The following is a 12202-nucleotide window of genomic DNA, read 5'->3' on the forward strand; positions in this document are numbered from 1 at the left end:
GGGTAGGTGCTGGGAGAATGTTGCAGAATTGTTGCCTGATTTTTGGTCTGCTCTCACTCACAAAATGATTGCATAGCACAATGTTGAGGGCTGAAGCTACTAGGAAAAATGGACTTCATGTTTCATATCCTCCACATAATGCATGCTACATACCTTGGCTTTATGCTTTTGTCCACAGTTCCTGTGCTAAGGGGAGTTTGTGGGAATGTCTGTCTCCTGATGTCTGGCACTTCTTCGCCCCTCACAAATGAGGTTTTCTAGCAAATCCATGATTTTATTCCTTTGTTCGAACAATGATTTTGGTTTGTTCAAGTGTGACAAGAGACAGAGGTAGTGGGCAGGTATATGAAAATGTTGTACATGTCATGCAGTGCCTGTCACTGACACTGCATTCCTGAGTTTTGTCTAGTAAGTAGGCATAGTTTTTGGAAATTTTTTTTTTTTTTTTTTGCTCCATAATCTTTTTCTTGCCTCATAGTTTGGTCTGTTCCCCTTAAAACTTGTGACTTTCCTCCTAGTCATTTGTTCTTTCAGACTTTAGTCGTATGTTCCAGAGTGCTTGTAATAGCAATATTTTACGTCTTTTGGGGTTCTCTTCATGTGTTTGGGGGATGAAAGTGAGAGAATTGTGTAGAAAAAGCTGTGATTCACCTCCAGTGTTTGGTATTTAACTTAAAACTGTAACTTGGGCCTTTCTCATTCTTCAGTCTTTCTGCCTGTGCTGCAATAGTGACTAATGTCAGTGCAAGCCATTATGCAATATGTATTTTGTAATGCACTTCAATTGTGCCTATTATCTACATTACAGTTTTGGCCTGCTGGTAACAGTTACTCAGCAGTTCTTCGGCCTATGGTACAATACCGTGTACTGTATAGCTTGTGTTTATGAACAGTGTTCACTATTAGGTTGCTCATTCTTTTGTGCCTGCAGTCATACTAACGTGACCTTTTGGAATCTAATCAATTTTTCTGGTTTATATGCCTGCAATTCAGTTTATTTGTCTACTGGTCCTCGTTTCTCCAGTTCTTCCTACATTGCAAGATGGAATCAACTTGATCACTTGGGCGCGTATTGCATCATGGATTGTGTAGCTATTATTGTGGCAGTTTTTGCTTAACTGGAATGCATTTTGCAGTGATCTTCTCAAGATGTAGTGCTACCTAGTTACAGACCATATGTTTGGGATTATTTATTTTTTTATTATGACTTTGTAGAAGCAGTAGTGCAATACAGTAGAGGATGCTTGGAGAATAAAGCACAATAGTGACATATAGTTAGTGATTGTATTATATAAGCAGAGGAGGCGGCAGTGTGTTAAGGGAAAGGTTGTAGGTTTGTAGCTTGCACCTACAGTTAAGATATTTATTGTTTGCACAGGTTGGCTAGCTTGGAGTTTGTATTTTACATGGCAATGGCTTGGTCAAAGTTAAGGGTTTACAGCAGTAAGTCCATTTAAGAAAATCTGATGGATAACATTCCACTATTGTCATGGGAGAAGTTTCTGTGTAAACTGGAAAATACCATCCTTAGAATGTGTTCAGAATGCTAATGTTTGTCATTATGCAGTCCAGGTAGGTCAAAGAAAGTCACATAACATGTATCTGAAGTGCAGTGCTTTTTACTAACAGTATGATAAAAGGACCTGATGTCTGCATGAGTAGTAATTCTGTTTTACTTTCATTCCCAGTTAGAGATGAAGCATACATATTTGTCAGGAGCAGCAAAAAGAAAGCTTCATCAGCAGAGGAATGAGGATGCAAAGAGACAGGGGTCCATTATGAAATTTTTCTGTGACTCATCGGAGAGGGGGGATTCAGGAAAAAGTCTGCATTCAGGACAACACAACGGTTCTGCATTACAGCCTGCCCACTGTTAGGCTAGCATCCTTGCGATTGAAACTGACCACTCTGTTGCGACTGCACCATAGGCTACCTCCTGTGAACCTACAACCATTACCATGGGCAAAAGTATGTCAGCAAATGCAGATTAAACTTTAGAGGTGTTGCCTGAATCACCAGAGTTTGACAGAGAAGGAACCCATACTTCTGTAATGACAGATATGGCCTATGACTTGCAGGGAGTGTCAGGTATATTTTTTGAGGATCTGGGAACTTAGCCAGACTTGATAAGAGATAAGTTTAGCATAGTTGCCACTCAGCATGGACCTGTGCAAGTGGTGTTGCCACAGTTCTCTGTCAACGAACAGAAAAGATGATTTACATCTGAGGACTATTTCCATGTGCTGCCTAATGGAGAGGCAGCAAAATGCACTTGGTTGACATATTCAATCTCAAAAGATGCACTGTTTTGCTTTGCATGCAAATTGTTTGGACATTCTAACTAACTTCTCAGGTCAGGTGGTTACAGAGCATGGAGAGAGATGCCCAAAGCTTTACACAGCCATGACCAAGCATCAGAGCATGCAGCATGCATGCTGAAGTGGAAGGAACTAGACAATAGAATAAAGAGTAGGCAGACAATGAATGATAGGAGACAAGCAGTGGCTGAAAAGGAGATAACTCATTGGCATGGTGTGTTAGAACACATTATAGCTATTGTCCAGTACTTGGTGGAATGGAACATGCCATTCTGTGGTACGAGTGATACCTTGTACACCTACGGCAATGGCAATTTCTTAGGCCAAGTGCAACTTTTGTTGCAGTTTGATTCTGTTATGGCTAAAAATTTGTGTTATATTAGGAATAAAGAAGTAATGGATCACTATCTTGGGAAGGACATAAAGAATGAAATTGTCCAGCTGATTGCAAATGCTATTTTAAGGACCATTGTAGGAAAGGTGATGGACGCTATTTATTTTTCTGTGATTCTTGATTGCATGCCAGACATCAGCAATCAAGGGCAAATTACTGTAGTAGTTAGGTATGTGGATATTTCAAGGATTGCAGCCACAGCTGAGGAACACTTTCTGGGATTTGTGCCTGTGAATTATACAACTGGGGCAGGACTTACAGAAAGATTTATTTAGACTCTGTAAAATCATCAACTGGATAGTAACAACTGTTGAGGACAATGGTAAGACAATAGCAGCAACATGAAGGGAAAATGAGCTGGAGTGCAGTCCTGGATAAAACAGATGAATCCATGGGGTTTTTATGTGACATGCACCTGCCATAATTCAAATCTTATAGTTAGTGATGGAGCACATTCATCACTACCGGCAGTGTTGCTCTTTGGATATCTGCAGAACATTTACGTACTCTGTTCAGCATCAATGACCCGATGGCAGATCTTGAAACGGCACATAAATGTTACTTTGAAGCCACTTTCAGAGACTCACTGGGAATGCAGGATAGACTCTGTCAAGGCAGTAAAATTTCAGTTGAAGGGAGTCATGGAAGCATTACAGGAGATAGGTGAAGCTGTATGTACAAGTGATGTGGCAACATATCAACAAGCATGGGGACTGTGTTCGGAAATTAAGTCATACCAATTCACTGTAAGTTTCGTGGTTTGGTATGATGTGCTGACAGAGGTAAATCGTGCAAACAATATTCTGCAGAGTCCATCAGTTGATATTTCTACATGTGTCAAAGTGCTGGCATCAATGACAAACCTGCTGAAGAATTAGGGAGAGACAGGATTTCAACATGCCATGAGTGAAGCCTCCAAGATAGCAGAAGAACTGGATGTTGACACCACATTTCAGGAAAAGAGGCAGAGGAAAGTAAAGCATTTCTTTGACTATGAAGGAGAAGATGAGACTGTACAGGATCCAGTGGTAACACTATGTGTAGAGTTCTTCAATGTGCTGCTGGACACAACAATCCAATCAATTACTGACTGGTTTGAGCAACTTTCAGAATTTGATAAGGCCTTTGGATTTTTGTCAAATATTAAAGCCTTGTGTGACGTTGCAGATGACACATTGCTGCAACACTGCAAGGCTCTGAAAAAACAACTGACTGACAGGATAAGTGGCCACTGTGACATTGATGACTGACCTTGGACATGAACTGAAAATCCTTTCTCGAATGATTGATGATGAATCATCACCATTGACCATGTTAAATTTCCTCATTTGCAATCACTTCCAAGACATATATATAAATACTTATGTTTCACTGCGCATTTATTTGACTGCACCTGTTACAGTTGCTACTGCAGAATGCAGCTTTTCTAAACTGAAATCATAAAGACATACCTACGTTCATCAATGAGTCAGGAGAGACTTTCAGGCTTAGCTGTGATCTCAATTGAGCATGAAGTGGGACAAAGTGCATCACAGGGCAGCCTCACTGAAGACTTTGTCTGGAGGAATATTCGTAAGATCCCAGTAAAACTCTGGGTATGTGCTCATATTTCCTTTCCAGTAATCTTTTCTAATGCTGTAAGGCAGTACATTTCAGGTAGCACCTTAGTGTGGCTTGGATAGTACGCTGTATATTCACTGATTTTTTTTTTGCTTAGTTCAGCAGGTAGGACCAAGTAGCACAATGAGGATGAAACTAGCAGGATGTTAGGCAAAGGCAGCCAGGAGCAGCAGAACTCGTCATGAGGCCAGGACAGTTGGGAGCAGCAGGACTCTTCATGAGGCCAGGACAGTCGGGAGAAGAATGACTCATTGGGAGGCTAGGACAGTCGGGAGCGGCAGGACTTGTCGGGAGGCTAGGACAGAAGCACAGGAAGAACAGATAAGAGTGGCAGCAATGAGAAAAGCTGAGGAGTTAACTGCACATTGAAAACAAATGACACTCTGGTGGTCTTGACTTCACCTGTTTCTCTCTGGGTTTGAGTCTGCCTGTGTCAGAATCAGTAATCCTCATTGCACTCTTGTGCTTGAGTTTGAGTCTACCTTACTTCAGTTTGAGTCTGCTTCAGGCTCTGTAATCCCCATGGCTTTCCCCTGTATGTCTTGTGTGTCTGTAGTCTTTTCTATGTCTGTCCCATAGCTGGGTTGTGTACCTCTGCAGTGTGACTGTTCTGCATGTCAGTAACTGTCTTGTGTTATAGTGTCAGTTTATCTAATGCTGCTTGTTTCAGTCTTGCTGTATTGCTTCATCATCTTGTGTTTCGGAATGATGTCTCAGTTCTGTTTTGTGGTAGTGCTGCCGTACTCTTGTGTGGGTTTCTGTTCAGTCTTGCAGTAGTTTTGTCCTGGTCTTGTCTCTGTACTGTGGGTGTGGGTGTCTCCATCCTGCGTGTCTAAGTCTGTGTGGGTGTTAATGCTGTAGTGCTGTATTTATCATGTGTGGGTGTCTGTCCTGTGTACAAGAGTCTGTGTAGCTGTCCTGTGTATTAGCCATGCTATAATGCTGTCTTTACCATGTGTGGGTGTCTGTCCTGTGTGCAAAGGTCTGTGTAGATGTCCTGTGTCTCAGTCTTGCTATAATGCTGTCTTTATCATGTGTGGCTGTCTGTCCTGTATGCAGGAGTCTGTGTAGCTGTCTTGTGTTTCAGTCTTACTATAATGCTGTCTTTATCATGTGTGGGTGTCTATCCTGTGTGCAGAAGTCTGTGTAGCTGTCTTGTGTCTCAGTCTTGCTATAATGCTGTCCTTATCATGTGTGGGTGTCTGCCCTGTGTGCATAAGTATGTCTTGATGTGCTTCTGTCTTGTGTGAGGGAGTCTGTGTGGGTGTCTCTGTTTTGCCGTATTGCTGACTTTGTCTCGCCTTGTCTGTGCTGTGTGTGGGAGTCAGTGTGGGTGTCTTAGTGTACCTCTGTGTGACTGTCTACTTTGATGCAATACAGAGGCTTGCTCATAATGTAATAACATTGTAACTAAATGCCAGTCAGTGCGGGTGTCTTTGTGTGGGAGTCAGTGTGGGTGTCTTAGTGTACACCTCTATGGGACTAGCTACCTTGATGCAGTACAGAGGCTTGTCATAATGTAATAACACTGCTACTAAATGCCAGTCATAGCTCTCAATCTCATAGCTCAAAATCTGGACAAAGCCACAGATAATGGGGATACAGCCCCAAAATGAACTGGCACCTCACCTAAGTGTCATGTTTAATCATAGTCTCACCTCAGGCTTCGCGCCCACTGAGTGGAGCACAGCTACAATTATCCCACTCCCCAAGGGGGGAATCACCTTGGATCCCGGGAACTACCACCCCATCAGTCTGATGAGCCTGATCTGCAAGGCCATGGAACGTATTATCATGGAACTTATAAACAAAGACATTAGCAACCTTCAAACACCGGACCCCACACAGTTTGGGTTCGTGAAGGGCTGATCTTGTCTCCTGAATCTGACTGACTTCTTGGAATCAGTCTCCAGAGCCGTGGACAAGGGTAAGGTAATCCACACAGCCTATCTGGACCTTGCCAAGGCCTTCGACACCATCGCCTACTCTGGAATCATAGATAAACTTACTAAGCTGGGCATTACTCCTTACGTCACTCGATGGGTTGCCAACTGGCTTACTGACAGAACCCACACTGTAAAAGTAGCTGACTCCAAATCCAGCTCCAGACAAGTGGAGTACCTCAGGGTTCAGTTCTGGGACCACTCTTGTTTGGCATCTACTTCTCTGAAGTACAGGCCAACACTAAGGGACTCTGGCTAGCAAAGTTCACAGATGACTGCAAACTGGGAGCCATTACTGAATCCCCAAATGATGTGGATATTCTACAACAGGGCCTTACACAAACAGATGCTTAGTGCCAGAAGCTCAATGCCAAGAAATGTATAGTTATCCCCTTTGGGGAAAAAAAACATGTACCCATGAATTACCACATAGGTGGCAGTACACTAAACACCGAAAGTGTGATAAGAGACTTGGGGACACAGGTGTACAGTGGTCTCACCTTCGATAACCACATCACCACAACAGTCAGGAAATCCTTCTATGTGGCACACCTCATCACTAATGGCTTTTCATCCAGTAAAAAGGAGGTCACTGTCCCACTGTACTCATCCCACATTAGACCCATTATATAATACAATGCCCCATTTGGTATGTACCTCTCAAGACATCTGCAACAACTGGAAAGGCCACAGAAATACTTCACTAAAAGAATCACAGGCCTAAAGCAGATTCCCTATGCTGACCATCTAAAAATACTCCACCTATACTCTGTCGCATACCATCTACTCAGAAGCGATCTCTGCTTAACATTCAAGGCCATGTCAAACCCAGAGCTGTTGGACATGCTACACTTAAAGAAATCCCAAATCCCTTAGACACACATGCTTCAGGGATCTAAACCTTGTCATCACAATGAACAAAACATGCTGGAGGGATAGGTTCCTGACCGAGAGACTCCCCATACTCTGGAATAGACTGCCCATACATGGCAAGCAGAGCGCCTGTTTGGCCCTCTTCAAAAAGAACCTTGATGATTGGATGGGAGAGAGGAAATTCACCCCGGGGATCACGTCAGTCACGCTGCTAGACAGGGGTCCAGGGAAGTAAATACTGTGGGAAGAAATAGCCAGGGAATTGTTAAGGCTAGGCTTGTACAGGCCCTAGGGCCGATAGCCTAGTACCAACCAATGAACCTAAGATCAGGACAAATTTTACATATTGCTCTTATAAACTTAAAGTGTTGCTAGAATAAAAGGTGTTACGAAGCATTTTCTGAAGGATATGAAGATAAACTCAAATTCCTGTAATTTAATGAATACAATCCACAATGATTTGCCACAAAAAACCCCAGAAAACTACAAATTTGGAGGAACAGACCAAAAGAGTCACATTTGGACATTATGTGAAAATCTGGGCAGTTGAGGAGTATGCAGTTAGTGTCTGCACCTGTGAGTGGCTACCCTGGTGTGGTACAGGGGTTTGTCATAATGTAACATTGGTAATAAATGCCAGTCAGTGTGTACACCTGTGAGCTGCTACCTTGCTATGGTATGGGGGTTTGTCATAATGTAACATTGGTACTAAATCCCAGTCAGTGTGTGTACCTGTGAGTAGCTACCTTGCTGTAGTACAGGGGTTTATTGTAATGTAACATTGATACTAAATGCCAGTCAGTGTGTGTATCTGTTAGTAGCTACCTTGCTGTGGTACAGGGTTTGTCACAATGTAACACTGGTACTAAATGCCAGTGTGTATCTTGGCACATCAATTCTTAATGATCTGAATTTATGGTGCTGGATGAGCTTGACAGGGAAAGGGGTGCGACAGCAATGTTGTCACACTTTACATTCCCCCAAGTAAGGCCCCAACTTGAAGTTTGCTGAGGGCTCCCAAAATGCTAGCACCAGCCCTGAGTCTCCTATTATATTTGTTGAAGGAAGCTTCAAGCAATGAAGGAAGAAAGCTTAATGTGTTTCTCACATTGTTTTCTCCCTTATCTTGTTTTAATTTGGCAAAGATCAGGGGATGAAAATGTTATCAGTGCGCCAGTCCTATTTTACTCATATTTCAGGTGGACTCTTATGTAGAGGTATAATAGATTAATTTTATTTCATGGCTATAAGAAAGTTGCAATGATATGAAACATGCTGTCTGATTAAATCCATGAGGAGGGCCTTTATATATGTAAGTGTGTATGCGTGTACGTGCATGTTCACTAGCACCAGTGCTTGTGTGAATGCAATCTGAAATAAGGAAAAAAAAATAATGATCTCCTAGCTATTTTGCAGCACCATATGAAAACAGAAGTAAGCTATTATGAGTGACACCAGAGAGGTTACCAATCCATTAGGTACTGGCAGTCCACAAGTCATTGGAATTAGTATGGAAAAGTTTTAAGTAAAAGTGAATGGAGAAGCAATGGGTAAATACAGTGTTTCATTTATTTTATTATTTAAATGACTGTATGGAATTTTACTTTTCATGTGGTGTGAACAGTATTCTTTTGGTAAATGTATAACATGACACATATCTTACATATTTAAACTGTGTTTACGTTCTTGTGAAAATACAACCATGACATAAACAAGTAGCACTGTAGAACTGAAAGGCAAGAATCAGGAAAACACCAGTCGCACAGCACACTGTATGAGAAAGTGTAGCTCATCGATTGGTAAGATTTTTAATGATGTCACCAATGCAAATTTGCAAAAGAAATTATTTGTAACTACACTGCATGTGCAAGTGGGGTGCTTAAATTGCCATATAACTGGGACATACCATTTCTACCACTTCAACCTCGGCATCCAGTCGCAGATGATACAGGAATATCTGCAGGTCCTTTTTCATCTGTATGCTGTTGTCATCCATTTGTGCCACAGTGAAGATTCGCATCTTACATTTCCTCCATACCTGCATGTTCACAGTAAAAATGTGCCTTAGCAATACACAGAAAAAATGTATTTCTCAAGATTATGTAACATGTTTCATTTATACAACCAGCAAGAAAAAGCAAAGGTGAGAGACAGGCAAATAATCTGATGACATTTTGACATTTTGATTATTTCTACATTCTTGAAACAGCCTTCCAGCTCTCTTGAGTTGTACTGGATGCAAGCACTACTCCAGTGATGGGCAGCTTTTAGTTGGACTTTTCAGTGTACTATCAACTACACACTGAACACACATCACAACTGAAACCATCCACTACTGAGTATGGATGAGAACCTTCTCTCTTACAGAAGATCATTCATCAGCCCATCTTGTTGACATCTATTGATCAAGCTGAAAAAGCATTAAAGGTGACAGCTCCCAAACATTAAACTTTCTCATCATTAAGTTTTCTTTCACCTTTGATCCAACTCAAAGGTGCCACAAACAAACATGAAGTATTATTTTGTTTTCTGTTAGAAACCACCTTGTCAGTTTCTATCCAAACCAGTTTGCTTTCTGGGAATTCTTGCCTTACCGTCTTTTGGTTTAATTAAGGAATGGATTGCTAGACCTCAGACTTCTTTTACAAACATAAGAAAAACTATACAGGCATATCACTGATTCTAGCTAAATAGTCAATAAAATATTTTAAACGAGGTACTGACTGCAGACAGTCTTTCTTATGCAAGTGTTTTGGTAGTTTCTAACTGCAGATATGAGCTGCTAACATGTGTCATCCTGTAGTGGGGGGGGGGGGGGGGGTGTGATTCCCTAAGTCTCCATTTGCCTTTTAAAATACTTAACCAGGTAGTATTCCTGGGCCTCCATTCAAAATGGGCTCTTTTAAATAAATAAATACATACACACATACAGAAATATATTAGTTGCAAAGGATCAACTTTGCACCTCGCTCAGAAATTGTGGCTTGAAGCTCAAAAATCTATCTTATTTGAACAAAAGTGCTATATAACCTACTATTCTAAGCCTAACATCCAAAATTACATTAAAATGCTTTATAAAATATAGCCACTAGTGAAAATCAAACAACAGCACTGCAAAAGATGAAGTGATGCTGTTAATACAGGTCTGGTGGTAACAGCTGTTTGAAGTCCTGATTGTGTACCACAATACCCATGTTCAAATGGCAGCTTGGGTGCTAGAAGAACTGGGATAGGGAAGATGGGAAATGAGCAGCTACAGCTTAGCCACCCTGGAGGAGAAGATGGAGTGGCTTCATCATACTTTTAATGCTACAGGCAGAGTCCTGAGAGCACAGAAAGCAGAAGCTCATATTGGTAGTAACATGAGTTGTGACTAACCAAGTTGGTGGCAGCAGCTAGAAGTACCGGTAGTCCCAGTGGTAGTAACATGAGTTGTGACTAACCAAGTTGGTGGTGGCAGCTAGAAGTACCCGGTAGTCCCAGTGGTGATGCAAGTGCTCATGTCACCAGCGAGGATAGTATTAAGGCTTAAACATAAACAACCCCATTGTTTCCATCGTTAGATGTGAGAGGGGACTGAAACAACCCTCATGGCTGAAGGGATGATTGGCTCCTTGGATGAGCAACCCTTTACTGTGCTTTGTATGGCCCTGCAATGGGGCACATAAGTGAAGGTTTGATAGTCAGCTGGCATGGAGCCAATAGGCATAAAGGAAAAAAAAAACTGATGCTGTTGTCAAAGACCAAGAAACGCAGGAAATCACAATATTTTCACTTTAATTTACTGCAGAAATTTTACTGCAATAAATGCTATTCTCACCATATTGCAGACTGTCACAATGCAAATTATATCAAGGAGATAATAATCTTGACTGTAAAATGGAAATCAAGTCAGCATGGCAGCTCCTTCGGGCAATTTTGCTGCATAATAATTTATAACATAATAACGTCCGGGTGATGCAAGTACATCAGTATTACAGACAATGTCAAAATAAAGTGAAAAATTCTTTCAGCATTTTCTTGTATTTGTCCTTTAATTAAACACTAACGCATATAGTATGCACAGTAACGTTAATGTTTACAGATTACGTATTTCTGTAAGTCATGCATCCCTGACCTCTGTCACAGAGCAGCCGTGACAATCTAAATGTCATGATTGATTCCTACAGCAATACAATGATCAGTTTCAGTTAAAGTATTCTTACTCAAGTGAGGTACTATAAAAACAAACAGTGATTATTTTCTAGCACTTACAAAACTAATAAAGCTTGCTGCTCTGGTGGCACAGAGGGATAAAAGCCTTTACTATGGCCCAGCTGACCCCGTTCAATTACTGGGTTCAGGTGACTGATGGGGCAACAGTGGGGGCATGCCCGTCCTGATGGGAAGGCACTCAATGGACTGTAGGGCAGTAATAAGTTTTGCAGTGCAGGACATTTTTTTGGGTTATGAATGAGTTTGTGTGCTGTAGTTAGTTGTGAATATGTTGGGTAGTTGTGTACTTCGAGACAGTTTAATTGCTTTATGCCATTACAATGGTGGGTCCTATGAGGGAGATTTGGTGGCACAGTTAGCTATTTTACTGTAGCAGGAGACAAGTTTCTTTGAGTATTGTTTAAGTTTGTTAGGATAAGAGCAGTATATAAGAGAGCAGGTAGTAAGAAGGTGGTGGCTAGAGTTATCTTGCAATATCATTAAGGAATCCACTGATCCTACATAGGGAGCCTAGTTTCTGGTGTGTAGTATATGCTGGTCATATCTGAGATTGTCATCTATTATAACAACTAAAAGTTTACTGTGAGTAACAGTTTCAATGATGGTATTATTTGCCGACTTTATGGTAAAAGATTGCTTAATTTTTAACTGACTGACTCCCAGCTGAATGCCTTACTTACAAATAAGTCAAATAATGTTATAGGAGACTCGCTGTACTCACAGTACATTGCTAAACTCTGGAATGGTATCCCCACATAAATAAAACTCTCCAACAAAGTCAATAGTTTTAAACCACTGCTTAAACATCTTCACCAATCCTGGTCCTACATACGCTCATC

General features: G+C 41.3%; 1 protein-coding gene across 2 annotated transcripts in view; it reads right to left on the minus strand.

Moving 5' to 3' along the window:
- Positions 1–12202, minus strand: part of SLC12A7 (solute carrier family 12 member 7) — a 2260604-nt gene that overhangs the window by 164384 nt on the left and 2084018 nt on the right. For both annotated transcript variants that reach the window (XM_044065144.1, XM_044065145.1), the window contains one exon: positions 9055–9186. In XM_044065144.1, coding sequence (XP_043921079.1) covers positions 9055–9186 — 132 coding nt within the window. The remainder of the gene's footprint in view (positions 1–9054; positions 9187–12202) is intronic.

The sequence above is a fragment of the Protopterus annectens genome, chromosome 3.part0 (assembly GCF_019279795.1).
Source record: "Protopterus annectens isolate FY-2018-M chromosome 3.part0, PAN1.0, whole genome shotgun sequence".
Taxonomy (NCBI): Eukaryota; Metazoa; Chordata; order Ceratodontiformes; family Protopteridae; genus Protopterus; species Protopterus annectens.